General features: G+C 42.8%; 1 protein-coding gene across 2 annotated transcripts in view; it reads right to left on the bottom strand.

The window, feature by feature from the left end:
- Window positions 1-19542, bottom strand: part of SLC44A5 (solute carrier family 44 member 5) — an 86363-nt gene extending 66821 nt beyond the window's left edge. The window contains exon 1 of one of the 2 annotated variants that reach the window (XM_075424199.1): window positions 19407-19542. In XM_075424199.1, the coding sequence (XP_075280314.1) occupies window positions 19407-19443 (37 nt within the window). In that variant the 5' untranslated portion in view covers window positions 19444-19542. Of the gene's footprint in view, window positions 1-19084; window positions 19191-19406 lie in introns of those variants that run through there. The other variant, XM_075424198.1, reaches the window with a different exon arrangement.
- Window positions 19543-23790: the final 4248 nt, after the last annotated feature.

The raw sequence follows: 23790 nt of genomic DNA, 5'->3' as shown, positions 1-23790 counted from the left end.
TCTTGTCTCTAAGAACCTGGTGCAATATTTTGAAAGATTGTGTTTAATTTCCACTAAGGCCTTTTTTTTTTTTTTGGGGGGGGGGGGGAATATGTCCTATAGGATTTTCTTGGAAGAAAAATACCCTATTCATCATTCCTACCATCAAACAAAGGACGTTCACATGAAAACATGCTGCTTCACTTACAGACAAAGCCAAGGCCAGGCAGGTGGTGTCAGGGTGGGAGCTGCCCACGGGCTCCTTCACTGTGATTAGCCAGACAAGGTTATCCTGCAGCCAAAGGGTACGCGTGGCACATCCCAGGAGACTAAGCTACCCATGCTGCATGGCACAGTGCAGTACAGCACAGTGCCTTCTCAGGTTAACTGTTATGTGGATTAACAACTCCTTGATGTACAATGGTCTTCCAGCTAGGATCACTACAGCTGCAAAGACTAAATAATATAAACAAATACATTTTTATACTCAGATACTTACATAATTCCTGTGGTTTCACAGCCAGGATTTTTTAAAAAGAAAAGTCATGGAGTGAACTTAAGGATCAAAAAACTTATGGTTATCCATGTAACAGCAGCAATGGAAACAGCTATAACAAAGACATTCTCTTCCATTGAGGCACTGTGCTACAATCGCAACTTGAGTGCCAGCTACAGGGTTACAGCTTCAAGCTTTAGTCTCTCCGAAACATCAGTTCATCGGCTAACTGGAATTAGCATAGCTCTGAACTTTCAACAGTGAATACTAGCATATACTACCAGAGCATTTGGACTTTAAAAGTATAGACACTAGTCTTCCCATAACTACGGATATATTTAGTAACACATTTTATTAATGCCAACACTGTTTATGTGTGCATTTACTAAGTATTCTACAATAACCTTTGCAAATCTTTTATAACTTGCTCAGTTAAGAGGACAAATTTCTCTGTTGGTTCCACAGGAAAGGGCACATGTTAAATCTTTCCTACAAGTTCAGTGAGACTTGAACTACTCTGAAATAATGCTTCAGAAACTTCATCTCTCTCTACTGTTTCTATCTTCTGTGTTTAAAAAAAAAAAAAGACAGATGGAATTCTTAAAGAGCAACTTAAATGTGTGTTGCAATCACTACACTCAGCAGCAATTCCAAGAAAAGCTACAAACATGTGCACTGAAAGTAGCAAAAGTCTTGAGTTTATCTAATGTTTTAAGCAGCAGACCTTATGCTAGAGAAAAAGATGCCAAAGATCAGCATCAGAAACTTCCTGACCGGCATTTTACTATTTTCTGAAATGTTTTCTCCACTGTAGTAATCCTGTATAGGCTGGCCTAAGGTGAAGGGACAGGTCTATAAACTGAATTAAGGGCCTAACTAAAGAAACTAGGTAGACTTGAGAGATCCTGTTACAAGCAGACCACTACATGAACAGGAATGTAAAAGTTGCGAGATCACAGTCAGTAAGCCAAGGGGAAAATAGGACTGGTAGACAGGCACACTTGATCACCAGGGTAGGCTTGGTTTCAAATCTGTGAGAGTACCGACTTTACATTGAACAGCTCTCAGCCAGGAAATTAAAAAAAAAAAAAAAAAAAAAAAAAGAGAGAGAGAGAAAAGAGAGAAATCATTCTACTGCAGAGACTTGCACCCAGGTCTTTCCTCCCTCCAGTAACTTTCCTACTAGGGTCTTTTTCATGCTCCTGTGAGTTTCTATTGCCATGAACCCCGCTTTGCATTCTGCTCTATGCGCTGCCCCCAGAACAGAGAAACAATTACTATCCAGCCTAGTCTACAATCTAAGAACCCAGGCTCTTGTCTAGACTATGCAGATTGTGCCCTGACCCAAGATGAGGGCATGTTATTCAGGATGTTCGTTGGTCTTCTAGCCAGAACATCCTCACATTGGAACCACCCTGGTGACATTAGTCAGTCTCTAAATAAGATTTAACATTCAATTTACATAATTTTATTAGCAAGTGAGATGTGAGCAAATAGTTTTGACCAGCATAAAACAGTCATTAATTGGGCAAGTATACGTTCCTAAGTTCAGGACTGTTTAAAGTTATGCTAACATGTCTTTCATCACTAGAGGTGTTCATATAAAGCAGTTCCCATAAACTGTCAGGCACTAAACAGCAACAGATAGAAGAAACACAAGTAATCTGAAGGTCAGACTGATCCTATCTTCTCTAGGGTACCCAGTTAACAGTTTACAATTGTTGCAAACATTTGCAGCTTGTCTGTCTGGGTTTATACAACTTGTTTGATGCCTCACCAAACTCCCAAGACCATGAACACTTTTCAGTCTGACCTCACAATTCAGTGAGAGAAATTGCCTCAGTTTAAACATATTAGAAGTGACAGTACAATACATCTACACTACGGTATTCTTACTTCTTTCAAAGGACACACTACCTGTGGCTGCAGCACGCTAATTATATCTGCATTCAAAGCATGTATCCATGGAAATGAGGGGGTGACAGGACAGTCACTGAAACGTTGCATTTTATATCCGAAATGAGAGGTTAAGAGAATCAATGTGAGCTGCAACTCTTACCAGAAATCTTAGTTTAAAAGAATATGTTTGCTCCTCTAGTATTAAAGTAATAAAGCACAACAGACACATGCAAGGCAAACCCTAACTTAAAGGATGATCACCTGTACATTTGAAGACTATTAGTTTACCGATAAGCTAAATTGTACAATCAAAAAAATATTTATTAATCTTTAGAAAGCTAACAAAATCAAAAGCTGTAGCTCAATTTTTCATCACAAGAAGAAGAGTTAGGCAGGTTAAAATTATCTAGATTTATATGCAATTGATAGTTTTCAATTTCTTGGACTCTTCAGCATACCTTTTCTCTTTCAAGATTAATCAAAGCACCTATCTGGTCAGCTTAAGAATAGGCTGAAACTCCAGAGGTTGGCCCTATCCCCTAGCCATCCGCTCCCGTCCTCTCCCTTCTGCGAACAGCAGCACTCTTCCAGGTTCATAGTAAGTAACAGCCAGGTTCCAATGAGACTGGAAACTAACTCCAAGCAGAAACATTTGGCTCACTTTCACTGCAAGGCCTCACAAAGCTGTGCTAGGGCATGAAAGACGACAGGAGCACGTAACCATGAATAATAGCACCACAGCTGAAGTATAGCAGCCATGTAAGCAAGTTTGGAGATCAATGGATAAATTTTATGGCTGATTATGATAGAAATATACAGACATATTGCTACATTCATTGTGTTGCACTGAACAGATGTGCTTCAGCAACCAATATGATCCAAATTTCTCATTGACATTGTCTTACAGGAAACAGACAAGTATCCTGGGCTGAATTCTGCAACCATTTGGTCATGAAAGTAATTCTTTGAAGATAATGGTAATACTGTATTCTTTTATGCTTCCCTAGTCTCTTCTGTTGTCATTGAGGCTACACGTTTGCTGAAAGAGTTTTAGTAGGGCAGTGAACATTGGTTTATAATTTCATCCAGTTTCCAGATGAATTACTGTCCTCAGAATAATATTTTTGGTATTTCTTCGGTTTGTTTTAAAGAAAATCAATACATACTCCCCAAAAACATTTTTCTTTTTTAGTGAGACACCGATATGCCAGAATTTTATTTCTATTTCCAAAATGCACGTGTTCAAACTATTCAAACACTATTTCAGTTAGAACTACAACATATAAACAGAGAGAAACAAAGAGAAAACATCTGCTGTATTTGTTGCTCTTATTAATACTGTGAAGTAGCTAAGAGAGAGCACTTTTTCTGTGGCAACTATAACTCATTGCTCTTATTTGCATATTTTCTTCTCTGTTAATTTATTTTTTCTTTATACACTTTTACATTCGTTCACATTCAACTAATAATCACACATAACATTGAGATTATAGTCAATATTGAGATAATACATTTATTTGAATATATATTAGTTCTTTTACACCAGTATTAAACCTATGCTTTAGCAAAATATCCTGTAAGTTTATATTGACAGTGATCTCTACGTGTCATGAAGTCCCTGGGCACATTCCTCACAGTAACCTTATTGTAAAACACAACTCTCCTAGCAGAAAACCAGTCACTGGAGAATTTACCAAGTTAAAAGTCCGGTTAAATAGTAGTCACTTCCCCAGCCACTTGTTGCTTCAGTTGGATGCCTCAGGTTATAAGAAATGGCAGATTCCAGCAAATCCATCTGGTTGTATCTGGACTGATACTGTTAATACTGATAAAAAAAAAATAATAACAGTTTTTTTGTTCATGTTTATATGTTACATGGGTATACATGCACCCAGGACACAGATCGAGTAAACCACAGGCCGCAACAGCCCCTGAAAATATACACAGTTAATACTCAAATGACAGGATCTCAAAAGTTACTAAATGTTAGCATTTCTGTTACATATTCAAGACTGATCCAAACTCTTCTTTGTGTAAATGAAAGTGAGGATCTTAGTAGTTACACCATGATATTCATATTCCATCTATTGTCATATTTCTTCTATCCTCTATACCTAAAATTGGTTTCAATTCAGCCATTGAAAATAGGGGATTTTCTTCCCTTGTGGGGTGTCAGGAGTCCATTATTGTCAGAGTTCAATAATCTCTGACCAAGTTATTTTAGATAATCCACACTAGGAGAGTTTAATGTTTAATATCAAGTTGACTTCTTTGAAAATAATTGGCATTCCATGGGTTTACCAGAGTGATACATCATGTATAGAAATCACAACTCAAGCACAATATACCATTTAGAATAAACAGTTGGATCACAGTACCAACATGACTCCCATTATCTATCTCTATATGCTCCATCATCTTGATGCTGGGAAAATACGTGTGAGTTAAAGCTAGCTCAAGCCTATGGGCCTCTTTGAAGGTCTTTTTGTTGGTTGTTCCTTTTTTTTTACTTTATGATGGGCTCAGCCATGTATATACTTTCCCTGCCCCATACTAGTCTGGTTAGCTCAGGAAGACATTACTGTCTACTACTCATCTCAGGAAAGGCAGTTTACACAACTATGTTACCCACTCTATATCTAAAACAAAGGTTACCCTGTAGTCCTTTTTGTGTTGAGGTTAAGGTCAGCTTTCTTTACAATAACTGCTGGTCATTCCCTTCATTCTTCCCAGAGCTCATAACTCTTGTCTGTCTCCTCTGCGCCTTCTCCCATTGTGGGGGCATTTGTCAGTCACATGAGATTCTACATAGTCTGAATCAGAATAGCATCATTCACACAGAAGATTAAAATTTGATCAAGAAAGAAACATTCATCTGTTGTTAGACACTGGAAGGTTGGTAGATTCACCAGCCTCTTCAACATCTAGAGTGTTTTCCATTAATAGATGGCAACACTCACAAATTTTCACCTCTGACATATTTGATTTCACAAGCGTTAATGGTAGTCTTTCACTTCAGTCTTTCTTTGAATGTGTTTGTCTTGAACAATGAACACTTCAGGTCTCATTTATAGATGGTCAGACTCAACAACCATACATATGTAACAATATATAACCTGTATCTTAATAGTGAGAACGTGCCACACCCACACTGCTTCCTGGGAATTGATCCCTGGATGATTCACAGCAACAATTTGGCTCAAACACACCGTAGCTTTCCAAGTTAGACAAACAGGCTTTTCCATGGAAGATGGGGAACTGTGAGAAAGGAAAAATTATGTCCTGCACTACATGGATTAAGTCCAGTATCTCCAGGTTGTGTAACAACTGCTAAGTGAATACACAGTAAGTCTGACATTTCCTGGAAACACAGATTTACAACACGTGCTCCAAATGGAATGTGTAGAACATGCAAATTACCCCTGTGCCTCCAAGACTGTCAGCTCTCCTACACCTACATACACACAGCATAGCACTTATGTGACTGTTCTAACAGCTACCAATGCTGGCTTACATTCAGGATTTCTAAAGTGGATCACAGAGAGCAGAAGTATCCAATTACTAGGGACCCACAAATTTTAGACAATATCTGTAGCCCTCAAAGTCCACCCAAGCAGAACTTCTCAGTGCAAAAGAAGCCAAGCCTGAGGCAACTAGACTTGCAGCAGCCTTCATGAAAGGTGTAATTCATGCCACCAGTAGTAAAATTTTATGTTGTGAAACAACTACAAGTGTTTGTCCATTCAGATTCCCCAATCACCTAAACAAGCTCAATGTTATTGCTAAAAAGGTCTGTGGTCTGTGACATAATGTTTCTCTTTCTGTGAGTGCTGCCGCCAGCATGGCAGGGATTTTTTTGTTTGGATGGTTTGTTGGTTGGGGTCTTTTTGCTTGTTTTAAAAATCTTATTGCACTTAAAATAGGACTGATCAGATGTTTTAGAATTCTAATGTTTTCAGCTTTCCAGATTTCCTCCCCTGCCAATGCAACATTTGCCCTCCGGCTTAAAAGACAAAATACCAGATCTCCATCTAAATTGCAATTAACAGAGCTTGATTAATTCTAACAAAAATTACTTTGGAGGGGGGAAAAAATAAAAAAAAAAAGATGGGTGAACGTCAAAGTAAGTGGAAATGGAAACAACCAAGTAGGCAAAGAAGACAGGAATGAGATGATGCAGTAGGATATGTGGAAAACCAAAGTGTAACATAAGTATAGGAGAGTTTACAAGCCTCACTGGGTGTCGCAGAACAACTGCAGACTTATCCGTATGTCCTTCACCAAAAACAAGTCTACCACAAGTTTTACTTAGTAGGCAACCTAAGGGCATTAAATTAAAATTGGACTTCAGTTATCCTGACAGCTGAGAAATGGAATAAACTATTCCAAAAAATCCATTTCTGAATTAAAATTTTGAATCTAAGGCATAGCAATTTTGTAATTAAGAATGGGATTAATTGAAAGGAAAGAAGATCAAATCCAAGCATGTTTTCAAGATACAATTCTTTGCAAGCCATAATATGACTTGATGTTAACCATCAGCCATGATTTCTTTTAATGCACCTAAGCATTTTCTAACCGAGCAGTACATTTCCATCAACTGAATCCAAGTAAGTCAAACTATAACCCTAGTAAACTGTGCATAAATGAGAATGTTATAGTTATAATATGTTACTACTTGGTTTTGACTTCTGGATAATACACTAATGAAACAATTACTGAATGCTTACAAAGAAACACAGTAAGCCCCATATAACTTCTTGACAGAACCATACAGATAATGAGTATGTACTAGCAAAATGCAGTTTAAGATAACACATGTATATCCTGAATGCTTTAGGAAATGCAGTAATGAATTTGCTTGAAGGAAAAAAAAAAAAATTACCTGAACCACAACCATGTATTTTCTTATCACTAACACGCAAAATAAAGGATAACAAATGGTTTTCCCCTTAGAGCACCATCTTTGGGAGATCTCAATCACTAAATGTAATCAAAGCTTCTATGAAAATTTAGAAGATTAATATAGGTTAAATGTGACAAGTTGGGAATACTAGGACACAGAAGACTGACTTTCTAAAATCACATGCCAGAAGGCTGTTACAAATTAGTATTCTATTCTAAGGATGGAAGCCGGTGCTTTTCAATCCCAGGCTCTTTTAGACACACCAATAATTATCCTCAGTCTCCTTCTGCTTCAATATAAACTAAAAAAAGTAAATAACTGCTAGAGTTGTGAATTACTGCACTCAGAAATCTGGAAATATTAAAGTGAAGTCAGTTTGCCAGTGACCTCTACAGCCTTGCAACACATTTTTAGCTAGATGTTTGCTGATTATTTTATGTCAAGACATGGTCCCCGTCTCCCTCACTATGATTTTGATACCTATCCTGCTAAGCCCTAATTTAGTTATTATCCAGCTTGTGCTGGAACACTGAAGCAATTATGTGTTTTCACAATACACACAAAAGCCATCATTCAGACTTAAAGAAAAAAAAAAAAGATGGCATTTTCTTTACCTCCATTCCTGGCTTTCTCCCCCCCTTTAAATACTTCCCACTCACTAGAGAATTCAAGCAAATATCTGTCCCACTGTTCACATTCCATCCTACTCGTATTCCCAGTGTTATTTTGTACAGTGCATCACCAGAAATAAGTACATCAAGCCAAACAGAGTTGTGATCATTAGGTATTTAGACCTATTATTTCTGGGATACTGTGACAGTTCGTCAGAGTTGTATCCACACAGTTACAATTTATTTGAGTGTATTACTTGTTCAAGTAAAGTGACTGGAAAATGGTCCTGAAGCGTGAGCTTCTTTTTACATATTCTACAAGTCTTGAGCAACACATGAGTCACTAAAATCTAACCTATGAAAGCAAGAGGCTTCCTTTACCCATTTATTATTTCCTGATCTTTTCCTAATGTGATGGCTCATGACAACACTTATCATCATACTCACTGCTTTCAAAGGAAGATTTTCCCATAGCCAAGAGGTTTATTTTATTACAGATTCAACATTTTATCTCACCAGAAGACTTGGAAAAGACTTGCAAGTAACTTTCAGCTGTATAGAAAATCTGCTGCAATGTGCTTTCTACCTAGTTCTATGAAAGCTGGAAAACAAATGAACAAAATCACTTCCAACAACTTGCTTATCAAAGTTTATCCCTACTGAGGTTTTTTCAAAAGAAAATGGTAGTTTTCCCTACAGGGAAAATCACACACTACAGAGAATTCACAGCTGGAAGTCAAGTACAAATTCATCCTGATAGAAATCTTGTATTCTAAATATGATTATATTTTGGCCACCAGCAATTACCTTTAAAAAAAAATAGTTCTGAAGGTGAGATACAATGCAAATGTAATACAGAAGAAAGCATCGAATTCCTTGCCTTTCACTTTTATTTTGCTGTAGGTCAGATCTGTAGTGTTGAAATCAATTCAGTGAGAGTGGGGAGGAAAATCCACAAAATTCCTTTAAAACAGAGGAAAACAATGAAGGAGCAGCAGACACTCCAGAAGCAAGGTATGCAGCAGCCACAGATGATGTCAAAATAGATGCCTGTAATGACAACAGCTATGGTATAAGAACTTGCCATCTATACTAATAGTAATACAATAATAATTAGCATGAACTTTCTGTATCTTTGCAGGAATGCAACCTCACAATTACTTAGAAGGATCTACACTAGTAGCATTTGGTGGTGAGATTGTGTCTCAAATGGTAAGGAGCAAGCTGCAAGTAGCCACACTGTAACTTGCCACTGATTTTATAACGCAACTAAAGCAGCAGAGAAAGACAACATCACATGTAGTTGCCATTAAATATAAATGTAGCACACAAAAGTATAAGTACGTAATTTAATCTTCTAATCAAATATTTATCTTTCATCCATCTTTGCAAAACAGAAGGTGAAGACATAGGCGAAAAGCAAATCAATCCCGACTGTAAAAGGAAATTATGTACAACACAGTAATCCTGCAGTGATAGAACGAGGGAAAACAGAGAGACATATGGCTTTGCCCTTTCTGGCACTAGTCATGACTGATAATTAAGTTAAATTGCACTAACATCAGGAAGACATGTTTTAAGATATTACCCAGCTATCCTAAGGGTCTGCATGTGCTCATCAAGTTTGTATGAGAGGATAAGCAGCCAGGGCAGGACTGTGCATTTGAAACATGCTTGAAATGGCCAAAAAAGCACAGCTACACAGACCATGGTCCTGCCCTATCCACCAACGCTCTGGAAAGGCTCAAGGGCTGGCACAGAAAAACAGAAACAGTTCCACTTACCATGCGGGCTAGAAGTAGACTCGTAGCCATAAACAAGAGAAAAACTGACTCTCTTAAAATACATAGTAGCCTATATTAAGGACCAGTGTAATTAAGTTACCCTTATTTAATTGGACAACTGTGACTTAGTCATTATTGTACAGGCCAATCCAATTCTTAACAGCAAATACACTGCAGGATGCCATCTAAAGATGTTAATTATCAAGCTCTGGTACTGACGCGTAACTATGATACATTGCCCTTAAATATTTGAGAGAAAATGGTTAAAGACAACATAGTTTAGAAGAAGTTACAGACTGGTAGGACTAGCCAAATCTAATGGGTTTTCACACTCACCGTGTGTAATACTGTCATTGACTGATACTGCTAACTGAACTGACACAAGAACTTCAGCCAAAAAACAGGTGACAAAACACACATTAACGGACCCTCCACATTCCCATCTTCCACATCCCTATAAACTAGGGCACCACGATGAAGTTAGACAGCAACACATCTTTGAGATATTTTGGTTTCATTTAAAAATTCTGTCTACAAAGTCAAATTCATCACTAGTTTCACTTTCTGTTAAGACAACATCACTGCCAGGTTCTTGTGGATTTTGGTGGATTCCTCCCTATTCCTCCCTTCTTTCCATACCATGGGCCTTGGCCCAAACCCTGCAAATACTCAAGCACTTGACTACTGTGAGCAGTCTTAATCATCATAGAATATCTCAGGTTAGAAGGGACACATAAGGATCATCAAGTCCAACTCCCTCCTCCTTGCAGGACCACCTAAACTAAACCACATGACTAAGGGCATCGTCCAGATGCTCCTTGAACTCTGACAGGCACGGTGCCATGACCACTTCCCTGGGGAGCCTACTCCAATGACAACCGCTCTCTCTCTGAAGAACCTTTTCCTCATGTCCAGTCTGTACTTCCCCTGCTGCAGCTTCATTCCCTTCCCTCGTGTCCCATCGCTGGTTACCAGAAAGCAGAGATGAGCAGCTCCCCCTCCACTGCCCACCTTGAGGAAGGTGTAGACTGTGATGAGGTCACCCCTCAGCCTTCTCTTCTCCAAGCGGAACAAACCAAGTGACCTCAGCCACTCCTCCTACATCTTGCCCTCGAGGCCCTTCACCGTCTTGGTGACCTTCCTCTGGACACACTCCAATAGTTTGATGCCCTCCTTCTCTTGAGGTGTTCAAAACTGCACACAGTACTTGAGGTGGTGCCGCATCAGTGCAGTGTAGAGTGGGACCATCAGAGAATCATAGAATAGTTTGGGTTGAAAAGGACCTTTAAAGGCCATCTAGTCCAACCCGCCTGCAATGAGCAGGGACATCTTCAACCAGATCAGGCTGCTCAGAGTCCTGTCCAACCCGACCTTGAACGGGCCTCCACTACCTCTCTGGGCAGCCTGGTCAAGTGTTTCACCACCCTCACTGTAAAAAAACATTCTTCCTTATATCTAGTCTAAGTCTACCATCTTTTAGTTTAAAACCATTACCCTTTATCTGGGCCTGTTGCGATAGGACAAGAAGTTTGTCCCCATCTTTCTTGTAAGTCCCCTTTAAGAACTGAAAGGCTGCAATAAGGTGTCTCCCGGAGTTCTCTTCTCCAGGCTGAACAAACCCAACTCTCTCAAGCCTCCCTCGATCAACTACCTATGCTGTGCTTGATGCACCTCAGGACATGGTTGGCCCTTTTTGCTGCCAGGGCACACTGTTGACTAACATTAAACTCACCACTAACCCAAACCCCCAGATCTCTTTCCGTGTGGCTGCTCTTCAGCCTCTCGTCCCCTAATTTGTACAGATAACCAGAACTACCCCGTCTCAGGTGGAGAATCCAGTACTTGATTGTGTTAAATTTCATATGATTGGTGATTGCCCAGCCCTCTAGTCTATCCAGATTTCTCTGTCTGGCCTCTCTACCATCAAGGGACTCCACAGCTCCTCCTAATTTAGTACCATCAGCAAACTTACTCAATATACACTCGATTCCTGCATCCAGGTAATTTATGAAAACATCAAAGAGCACTGGCCCTAAAATTGAGCCCTGGGGAATCCAAAGACTGCATTGTCTTTCAAGTGTCTTTCAATAACTCCCAGAATCATAGAATGGTTTGGGCTGGAAGGGAAATTATAGATCACCTCACTCCAACCCCTCTGCCATGGGCAGGGATACCCTCCACCAGACCAGGGTGCTCCAAGCCCCGTCCAACCTGGCCTTGAACACTGCCAGAGAGGGGGCATACACAACTTCTCTGGGCAATCTGTTCCAGCGCCTCACCACCCTCATAGTACAGAATTTCTTTCTTGTATCCAATATAAATTTATCCTCTTTCCGCTTAAAATGTTTCTTGCTTTCCAAATGAAACTGTATTCATGGCTACAATACTTCTGTTACTCATGTTTTATCTAGGTGTGGGTAGGGACCTGGACAGATGCCGGAAAAATGCTAGCAAGGAAATATATATGCACGTACATATTGTGTATATATTTTCCTGAATACATATGTATCTATGTACCTAACCACTTCATTATCTCACAGATACCACTCAAACCTTTAAATTACGTGGGGGGGGTAAATATCACAAGAGTTCAAGAGTACTGGTCACAGGCACATAGCACTTATTATCATCTTCCTGTTTATAGCAGTTGTCTAGATGCTAGCATAGACAATGCATTGTACTGAAACCAACAAAAAGGGGTATTCACAAACACAGCTCATTGCCTTTTGTCAGATAGAGCAAAGCAACACCATAGGAACTGTTTCTCATTCTGCTGGGGGAAAAAAAATCTAAAAATAAATAGTGTATTTTGCTACACTGCTAGTCAGCTGTTTTTTAGCAACCTGATCACGTCCAAGAAATTCTAACTCTTGTAGAAAAATGTGATGAAAAAAACAATTAATTTTACTGTAACATCTAGTACAAATAAACTTAAGTAATAAGTACCAGGGCTATTATTCAGCATATTTATTTATTTCAAAGTACACTGATTATGAAGGATACTAATTCAGCTACCAGATTTCATGACACATCAGCTTGTACAAGTCTAGATGCTCTGCACACAATTGGCCCAGCAGGAATCTGTTAACCTGAAAAAGATACTTACTTTCTTCTATGTATTATCAGCTGTGCAGAAGAGACAATTAAGAAGAATCCTGGCCCACTCATGTTAGAGCTCATCTTTCTGGCAACACATGCTCTTAAGGTAGGAACAGGTTCCCACCCTTACCATGTCAGCAGCACACGCTAAACCGTATATTTTAACAGATTATGTTCTGGTTTAAGAACTAGGTACAAGCATGGGACTTCCTGCTGGAGAAGTAACCCACCAAACATCTTTTGAAAACCTTAGTCATTGGTCCTCTTTCAGGAGAGGATCTCTTTAGGCCAAACTTCCTTGTCTTGGCAGCTGTCAGAGGTCAATCAAAGGCACAGTCTCAGGTTTTAGTACAATAAAAGAGCTCTGACTTCAAAGTGACTGCTCAACAGAGTAAGCTCAAAGAGTACAGTCACTGGCTGCAGCTCTCTTCAGCACAATCTAGGAGGGAAAGGATGATTTCACTTATGTAGATCAAGGTTGGAAATGTGCAAATATTGCTGTGTGGCCTTTCCTTAGTTAGTAGAAACAGTCAGGAGCACTCCATCCCTGCCCACAGAAATTCCCCATAATTGGTATAGGCTTGTGGGCAGCACTGAATTTCTACACCAGCAGCAGGCCGTATGTGAGTGTCCCACAAGCTACAGAGACTTCCTCCTGACTACTTTTATTTATGGGTGCATATAGCAGCCCAGCTGCTGTGATGTGCCACAGCAGACTAATGTGATATGAAAAAAACCCCACAACAAACACTCTGATGTTTCATATGGATTGCAGCTCTATTATTCAGAATGACAAGTATAAAGGTATTTATATCTATAACTGGATAGAGGCAAATTCCAGGGACTGGAATTCCAGGATCATGAAAGCTTGGTACCAACAAATTCAGACTGAAGAATATAGAGGGTAAAAAAAAAAAGCAAAAATATTAAGACAAAGTTTAAGTTGCACAGGTCTTTTGTCCAAAGTTACACTCAGCTGCACAGGTCTTTTGTCCAAAATTATATTCAGTTTCTGTTGGGATCTGTTGCCTCAGAAAAATTAGATATCTAAGACATCCACCTAACTCTAATGGCTGCCAGGCATTTATTTCCTGTCATTCTAGCAAAAGTAAAACATGGGTTTTCAATAACGCTAATTTTTCCCAATAATTACTTATTAGGCTTGCCACTGCTTTCCTACCACCCTCATGGAATTCATGTCCTCTGTATCACACCACCTGAATGAGATCTCATTAGTTCATCTAAGTCAGCATAGTTCAATGACTACTATGAACTAGAGCTCCTTTCCTGGCTACTATTTTCTCAAAGAGGAAATACAAATTCATTCCTTAAGCAATGAATACTGACCCAGGGCCAAACGCTGTATACTGCATCTGAACTTGACCAAAAGCTGCTACAAGCACTGCAAAAAGGTAACACTGATAGAGGCATCCCAAACAAACACTGCTTTTTACTGGGGCTTCTGGCTCTCAAACTTGCTAAGAGTAAACCACATACCAAATAAGTGATCATAGAAAATAAAGTTGGAAGGAACTTTGAAAGGTTACTCTGTTTGTCTTCTTCAGGATTTTTTTGGTTACTTCTCCACTGCCTCCTCAACCTATGCCAAAAGTCCCAAAGGAATCAGCACAAATTCAGGAGGAAAACACTACATGCGAAAATCTCAATGTCCAGGCTTGCCTATATGCTGTACAATGCACAGCCATTAAGCTTTGCTTAGCCTTCACTGTAACAAAACAAGGTCGTTAACAAATTTGGGGATATGTTATCTTCATTATATTAAACAAAGCAGAGTCATATTTCATCAAACACACCTTGTTCCTGCCTCACAAGAAAGCTCTTATGTTTATGCGCTTTAACAGTTCTAAGTCAACTTAACTCATGTTATCCTGCTAGATGTTTCTGTACTATTTTATTAGGCTAACAGTCATTAACAACATGCTGTCTCCTTGACACCATACCAAACAAGTTTATCAGTTTAGCACAGATGTTAAATTCTTTCATTACAGCCCAACTGTAGTATAGAACACCAAACTTTTCTTGATTTCCTATCCCTTCCCTCATCTCTAATGAATCAAATAATTACAAAAGCTGTGTCAGCTTCACTGGTGTACATTCTGAGAAACTCTGACAAATTTGCTACAAAAGACCTGAGATGACACTCTAGCCCAGGAATTTTAAGCATGAAAATAGCTATGTTAATACTATATTTTATTATTTCAGTGACAGATTATGAAAAACAGTACATCAAAGAGAAGCTACATGGGAAAACCAAACAGCACTATAAATGCATCTATCACTTCGGAGGGGCATCTTTAGGAATTTCTCCTAAATGCCAAAGGTCTGCAGAGGTTGGTGAAAAAAAACTTATTTTACTGGTGCAGGTAAGAAATAAGCATTGGGGTACCCCTAAGTCCTTCTCGGCAGGGCTGCTCTCAAACCATTCACCTCCCAGCCTGTACTGATACTGGAGATTACCCCGACCCAGGTGCAGGACCTTACACTTGGCCTTGCTGAACCTCATGAGGTTCACACCGGTCCACTTCTCAAGCCTGTGAAGGCCCCTGTGGATGGCATCCCTTCCCTGCAGTGTATCCACTGCACCACTCAGCTCGGTGTTATCCGCAGACTTGCTGAGGTTGCATTCAATCCCACAATCTACTGTTGTTGATCGAGATATTAAATAGCATTGGTCCAAATACAGACACCACTCATTAGTCATTTCCACCTGGATATTCATTCAGTCATTGACTACCACTCTTGGGACAAGGATGTTGCGGAGGACACTACCACAGAACCAGGCAAAAGATGAAGCAGCATGCTAAGGAAGAAAGTTGTCACTCAAAGAGACCTATCTGCAGTAATAAATAGCAGGAAACATACTGCAAAGTGCTGCTTTTGAAATTTTTTCCTATGTTTTTCTCCCCAGCCCCCTAAATTTATTCCACAGTGAATTTTTTTATCTAAAACTAGGATGTTAGCAAAATCAGACATTGCTGAACCTAGGTTCAGCAGATGTCCTCAAAGAGTAAATGATTTATCCCACCTAAAACATGCACTGCAAAGCCTAGACAAAGTGGACCAAATTTCTGTCAGAGGAAGAAAGGTTTAAATCACCTGAATTTGAGTTTCACCTACTTTTAACACTTCTTAATATATTCAAATGTGAATAAAGTGTCAAATCGAGTTTCAGCTTTAATACGAATGTCGCCTACTGATATGAAATCTGAACATCAGAAGGCAAAATGAATTACATAACATGATGCACAAGGATTTACCAGCAGGAGTTACGGAGGCTCTATCTGCAGCAGTGTCACAGCCAATAGCTTCCACCTCATACGGCACTGCTATGGCTAAATAGCCCTTTTTCCTTAGATTGAGGATGTCCTTCCTGCACGGTACACATACAACTGGATGAAATCAAGAAAGAGAAATGCAGGACAAGCTACAAGAAATCACATATCTTGATAGAAAGTTTCATAGTCCATCAAAAGCTCTTCCAAGCGAAACAGAAGAACCTCTCCTACTCAGGAAAAGAAACAAACAGAATTCTTTTTAGTAAAACAACTGACATGATCACTTCACACCAGCAACTAAGAAACCCAATTATAGACTCAAGCTTTGGTTTCACCCACTACTAGCAAAAGGTATCATAAGAAAGTAGTTGTTCCTAGAGAGGATCTAAATGCGCAGACATAAAAAAGCTAGCTAAATTTGAGTTGAAAGTATTAAAATTTGGCACTTTATATACTTCCGCTCAATAATGTTTCTTAAAATAGTTATAAAAGCTTTCTTTAAAGACAACGTCACCATTCATTTGGACTTCAGTGATTTGTAAGGCAACATCTGAACTACACTACCACAGGAAACTGGTTATGGTACAATCACTGCTAAAAGCCTGATTCTGCAATGAAGTCCAAACAAATTTTACCACTGATTTCAACAGTCACATGACAGGCCGTAATACTGGAGTCACATGAAAGAAAATACTATGGTGGTTGAAAAATACCTCAAAAGTCAGCTATAATGACAAAAGGAAATAATGAGCAACTTGTCTCCTTAGCTTCAGTGGCAACCTTCCTGTTGGGAAAGAACTTTGTTTTCTCATTTGGAAGTCCCCTGCTAGCAAGAGAGAGGCCTTGATAAAGTCAGCGTCATTGCTCTTGACAAATCCTTTGTATGTTACACATTTTAAGGAAACTCTTCATGCAATTCCTGGAGCTAGCTTACAGCTATCCCAGTGAAGACTAAACTTATGGAACCACTAAGCAGCTTGTTTTTGAAGATGAACTTACAATCCTTCTCACACATGCATGCAGACAGACAAGGCAGCTAAAAGTGAGAGAGCTTAAGAGGAACTGGCCTCAAAATGCTTATGGGCTTATCAAAAGCTTTTACAGAGCCATATTCACACTACTAGTCAACCCTTCCGTCTGGTACCTTGGGCTTCCAGCAGTCAGTCTTACTCTAATAAATCAGTCAGCTGACAGTACACTTGTTACCTCAAAGAAAAATCTTAGGTAGTCACAAAACCGTTCATGGAGCCTAACATTAGTTATCAACCACGGGCTTGACTCATCTCTTGTAAAGAAAGAGACCGATGCCACAAAACTTTTGAGAAGAATTTGCCTTTGTCATTTATAAATGCTGAAACTCTGAGGAATCCTTGAGATTCCAAGGAGAGAGTTTCGGACACCTACACCTCTGAAAAATATACATGCGGGCTAATAAATAACCGGTTACTGGCAGAGACAACAAAATTAAGAGAATAACTATTACAGCAACCTAATTTAAAAGGAAAACGATATCGTACATGCTGAATTGGGAAATGCTGCACTTTCCTTTGGTAAGTCTTTAACATCATGCTATCTAACAGGCAAAACAAATATGAACTCAAACCTTGCTTCCCAATACAAGACTTGAGCAATTACTCAAGACTCGTGCAAATGTGGTAACACAATACACACTATTGTATGAAATAAAAGAAAGTAAACAGTGATCAGATGAAACAGCTAAAATAGCAAAAAATTATATCAGAATAATTCTTTTGAACAAGTTGATTACAGATACATCACCCTCCTCCCTCAAGCTGAATAACTAAAGGATCAACCTTTCTTACCTGAGTAAGACACTTTGAAAAATTAAGTTAAATAATGATTGTATTATGACAATGCAACACTCAGTACTTCCTGTCATGACTTTCCTACCAGAGTGTTCTTGCTTACAAACGGCAAGTGAGAGAGCATACATAGCGCTTACTGAACTCCACTGAAAAGGTATTTTCCCTTCTTGAATGCTGTATTCCTGCTCTTCTTTCAGAAGAATACTTCCATGTCTACCTTTCGACCATCACTGCTGAATACCTATGGTCCTAGGCCTAACCCCTCTGGAGTAAGCAGCAAAACCATCTGAATTCCGTACGAGTAAGAACAGGTTCTCTCAGAAGTAACTACAGACTCACCTTTTCAGATCTCACCTTTGAAACACTAATTTTTTTCTGGATCATTTTCCTTCCCTAAAGGCTTTTTTCCCCTTTTCCTTCTTGGGAGGAAGCCAATCTGTGAATTTTCCTTCAGTCAGATCAAGGTTCAGACCACAGAGGTGAATTATAAAAAAGAGTTTTCAGAGCAGTAAGCATCCACACAGCACACGTGTGGTATCCAGGAAAAGGCTGCTTTACCAGGCCATTTCTGCCCACTTGTACACCCCAGCCAATTGCAGGCGGCCTTTGGGGCTCACAGAAAGGCAGCCTTGTTTCCAAGGGGGTTTGCTCATTCTGCGAATTTGTTCTGCCATAGAAATCTCCCGCACGTTGGATGAGGAAATCGGATTTGTAGTGACACCTTCAAACAGGCTAAGAAGCTTTGCAGACCCCGTGTCCTCTGTCGCAACTACATTAGCTTCCACGGAGCAATTGCAGCACAGCTCGAGCCCCCAGCTGCAGTCCTGCCCCTCGTGACCTTCCCCTCGTGGCGGGCTGGCAGGGTCCAGCCAGGGAGCGCAGCACCTCAGGCCGGGCTCCCCCTGCGCCCCGAACACCGGCGCCCCCGAAGCGCCGCCACCAGGGCGGGCTCTCCCCCCACCACGGCCCCGCCGCGGCCCGCGGGTAAGCAGCCCCCAGCCCCGCACACCGCTCCCCCGCGCCCAACGGCCGCCGCGGCCTGGCCCGGCCCGGCCCCGCGCGCCCAACGGCCGGCCCTCCCCACCGCCGCGCACCTGCCGCCCGGCGGCCTTCCCGCCCGCCCGCGGTCCCCGGCTGAGCTCCGCAGCCCGCTCCTCCCGGGGCGCGGACAGAGCGGCCACAACGCACCTGCTCTCGGGGAGGGGAGGGTGGAGGAGGTTCTCGCCCCGGCCGCCCCCATCTCTGCGCCCACCGTCTCCCCTCCCCGACCACGGCCGTGCCGCCTCCTTCGGGCCGTGCCAGCCGCAGCACGAGCGGAGCTGTGCCCACGGCCTGCGGGGGCTGTCCCCTGCGCGGGGGGGGGGGGGGGGGGGCCGGCGCCCACTCCGCCCCCAGCGCCCGCCGAGGGAAGCAAACTCCCGCCGCTGCCGCGCGCTGCCTGGATCCGCAACGCAAACAGACCGGAGGGAGGCACCCGCGCCGGCTGCCCCGGCCCGGCCCGGGCGCTCACCGTAGAGAAGCGCGGAGGCTTCTCCCTTCCTCGCCATCGTCTCCCGGTGCCCTCCGCGCCGGCACAGCCAGCGGCCCGCGCCTCCGTCCGCCGCTCAACGCGCTCTTTGTTGCCGTGACGGCATGAGAGGCGGCGGCGGCCGGACAGCCTCCCGCTCCGCTCGGAACGCCGCCCGCGCCCCGCGCTGACCCTCCCGTCCCGTCGGCTCCGCGGCCGACGCCTGCGCCGAGCCCGCGGGGGCGGTGCCCGAGCCGCGCGGGGGGGGGCGGCGGGCAGAGGGGCGTGCCGAGGGCAGGCGCGGGGGCGGTGGGACCTCCCCCCCCGCCCCCGCCCCAGCCCCCGTCGCGGGCCGCGGCCCGCTAACGTCGCCTGGGCCCGGCTCCCTGCGGCAGCTCCCGCAGCCGGTGGCGGCGGGGCCCGCGGCGCGCAGGTCGCCATCCTCCGCCCCCGCCGGCGGGCGCCGCTTGCGGGGAGCGCGCTGCCGCGGAGCGCGGGCCGGCCCCCGCGGAACGGCACTGCCGGCACCAGGGGTGGCTCCGGCGGGGCCGGCGGCGCCCGCGCGGCTCTCGGGGTGGGAAGGATCGCCCGTGCTCCGAGCCCCGCGCCCCGGGGTGTTGCGGCTGGCGGGAAGCAGACCGCCGGTCCCGGAGCCGCTTAACGCCCGCCCGGGCCCCGCCGCGCCGGGAGCGACCTCGGCGAGCGGCTCCCGCCCGGGCCCGGCGGAGCTGTCCGGGCCGCCCGTGCTGAGCTCCCCGGGCCGGGCCGGGCCCCCCCGCGGGAGCAGCCTCTGGCCCACGCGAGGACAGGCGTGGGTTCGCAGCGGCTGCCGAGCAGGCGAAGCGCTGCGGTGTGCTGCGCGGGGAGCCGGGGCTGCTGTCGCCTCCTGACCGGGGGGAATTTGGACACTCCCGTTGTGGTTCTGGGCGGGGGGGGGGGTTCTCATGATTGAGTCAAAAAACAGGTTCAGTGCTGACAAATGTAGATTGCTGGTCAGAAAGTTTCCTGTAGTTGTCATCCACCTCCCTTTGTTTTATCTGAACGGGACAACGGCCACTTAAAGAGCAATAAATCTGATAGCTGAGATTCTTCTTAAGTCATTGACAGCCCAAATCGTTACTGCAGCAAAAGAACGCTGTATTCAGATGTCACATAGCTATCTACCTGTTAGTCTGTTGTTAGGGAAACAGCACAAAGCCCAACACACAGAACATTTTGTATTGAAAAATTTGTGAAATAACCCTGTGTAATTCTTGACAGAAGTGCACCTGTAGACCATCATTTACATTTTTACACATAAGCGGTTTGAGAAAAAGGTTCTTCCAAGGCTTGCAAATAAAGGTACCCTTTCAAAAATTGGTTTTAGACCCTCAAAGGCATGATTATTTTGTTTATGAGTAAATTAATGTGCAGAGGTCATGGAAGTTGTTATTATGCTTGTACTGAAACATAAACCAATCATATATGTGCCAGAGGCAGTGAGGGTATGTGCCTCCTCCACAGTCAGTGCAACGTCAGGTCCTGGAGAGCAAGCTGTCTTGGCTAGTTTTAAGAAAACTAAATCAGGCATATGTAGCACCCTATCCATCCTCCCAGAGGTCTCAATTCAGGCCAATTGCTCTAATTACTAAATTTCACACATGCAGTTTTTCTCTGGTAGCAGTGGAAGTAATGGGGGAAGTTATTTCCCCCTCTGCATTAAATTGTGGGGATTTTTTTGTCCTTCTGTCACCGAAAATCCGGGAATAAAACCTCGTAACACCAATGTAGTGTTAAAAGGCAGGCATTCTTTATTGCGACGTCGGATGCACGGGGGATAATTCCGCCGAACGTGCATACCCTATACCCTTTCCGTGCAGTTTATATAGATCAAAATATACATATTCATCTGATTACATAAGCCCTTTCTTTCATAGTCAAATCAGTATATTTTCATAACACTCCTCCCACCCGCACTTGCGCAGTGCCTCCTAGTGGTGGTCGTCGGGGGTCCTAAGATGAAGGCTTATCCTCTTCATCACAGTTTCTGCGCAAACTCAGTCCTCTTCTGGCTCTTGTCCCTGCGGCACGGGTCATCTTGACCAGTTCTAGGCACCTGCTGGTTTTAATTAAAACTAACTTCTTTGGGGAGAGATGTATGACTTTTTGCTTCAATTAATTCACACAATAGATAGGTACCACAAATACACCTGCAATCATTTGGTAACGCTATTTCTATTAAAAATCCCCCTTCACCATTATTGTTTAACATTAATGATTACCTAGGGACTAAACCCTCTGTTCCCAGACCTAATGTCCAGATGGGCAGGGCTGTACAAGGGACATAGCAGCATTGTTCGTGCTTTATGATTAACTAATTCCATCACTGTGGTTACACTTCTAACTTTTAAAATGGGTAGTTGCTTCCTCCAGTTACCCCATTTTATCAGAATGCTACCTAGGCAGAGGTTTATGCATTCTGTTCAACACTGGTGCTCTGCAAAGTTAATGAGAACTTTCCTAAACCTAGTCCTCTCTTAAGCCACTTACCTGGTCTAGCTACCCAGGAAGCTGTCTGCGTTCCAGGAAATGGATTCCAAGGGTAAAAACCTGGTGTGGAAAAGGGATGACATACTTTGCTGTCTAAGAAGAAATCCATGTTTAATCACATTGTTGATGACTAGGAGAACAATTCAGACAATCTAACCTACTGAAAGAAGAACTTCTTGTGTCAGAGATTGAGTCAAGCATGAGAAAAGCTGCATAGAACAGTTGTGTAAGAAGCAAGGTGGTGGGTTAATGTCACAGAATCACAGAATCACAGAATGTTAGGGGTTGGAGGGGACCTCTGAGGATCATCTAGTACAACACCCCTGCCAAAGCAGGGTCACCCAGAGCAGGCTGCACAGGATCTTGTCCAGACAGGTCTTGAATATCTCCAGAGAAGGAGACTCCACAGCCCCTCTGGGCAACCTGTTCCAGTGCTCCAACACCCTCAGAGTGAAGAAGTTCTTCCTCATGTTCAGATAGAACTTCCTCTGCTGCAGTTTGTGCCTGTGCCCATTGCTCCTTGTCCTGTCGCTGGGCACCACTGAAAAGAGTCTGGCCCCATCCTCCTGACACCCACCCATAAGATATTTGTAGGCATTTATAAGATGCCCTCTCAGCCTTCTCTTCTTCAGGCTAAACAAGCGCAGCTCCCTCAGCCTTTTCTCATAGGAGAGATCCTCCAGACCCCTCATCATCTTTGTAGCCCTCCGCTGGATTGTCTCCAGTAGCTCCTCATCTTTCTTGAACTGGGGAGACTAGAACTGGACAGAGTACTCCAGATGGGGCCTCGCTAGGGCAGAGTAGAGGGGAAGGAGAACCTCCTTCGACCTACTGGCCACACTCATCTTCATGCACCTAGTTAGAATACACATAGTAAAATCCATGCTGCATCTAAATTTAAACTTTCAAAACATGAGATGAGTATATTTCCTCATATACCATCACAGCAAGGGCTGCTATGATGATAAATCAACTGAGGAATACAGAGATACTATGTATACACAAACAATACAATAATAGACAAATAATATATGAATAGAAAATGGACTGCTCAGTCATTAAACTCCCACACCATATTCAGAAACATGACCTATGGAACAGCACCCTGTATAAAATGGAACACAAAATGCAGACTTCAATGCTGGTCTTTAAAAGCCATACAGTCCAGTGTGTTGTAGAAAAAGTTAGTTGAAACTTGGAGCTAGCAGCTTAAACATTAATAGCTAGAGTAGACAAAGCCTATGGATCATGGTACATGAACAGTAACAATCGTATTGCAGCATGCCGAATAGCTAACCACAGAATTGGCCGAAACTGACCTAAGAGGATGTGCTATTGTGCAAGAAGATGACCACTGAGCAGCCGCTTAGTAATGAAACAGCAAAAAAAACAAACCGACAAAACCCAAGAAGACCCCAGACCTTAATATTACTGTTGGTCCAAACTATGGTGGGAGGGGTGGGGAACTTGGACTGGGAGGGTATAATTGCCCAGGGACTTCTTTGTTTGGGGTGCCCATTCAGATGCACTCAGCTCAAGCTGCAGTGCTATTAATAAAAAGTACTGTCATAAAGGACTCCATCTTCTGGCTTCTGTGGAAACCTAGAGTCAAACCCTGTTACGGTGACTGGCATGTGTAATTTCCACAAGAAGTGGTATGGTGTACTTGAAACTAGATTTAGAACAGGGAGAACATACAAAAATCTTCACAGAGTACTGAAGTAACAGAAAGTTATAAACTGTGCTTATGCCTTTTATTCAACTACCCTTAAAGTACGGGGGGAAAAACCCACTAATACTGGAGTAAAAAATCAGCCTGTGCACTAAGTGAAGGCTGTTTACATGCCTCAATTTGGCA

The sequence above is a fragment of the Opisthocomus hoazin genome, chromosome 6, assembly GCF_030867145.1.
Source record: "Opisthocomus hoazin isolate bOpiHoa1 chromosome 6, bOpiHoa1.hap1, whole genome shotgun sequence".
Taxonomy (NCBI): Eukaryota; Metazoa; Chordata; class Aves; order Opisthocomiformes; family Opisthocomidae; genus Opisthocomus; species Opisthocomus hoazin.
Note: the sequence above shows the minus strand (reverse complement) of the source record. Positions and strands in the feature narration are given on the sequence as shown.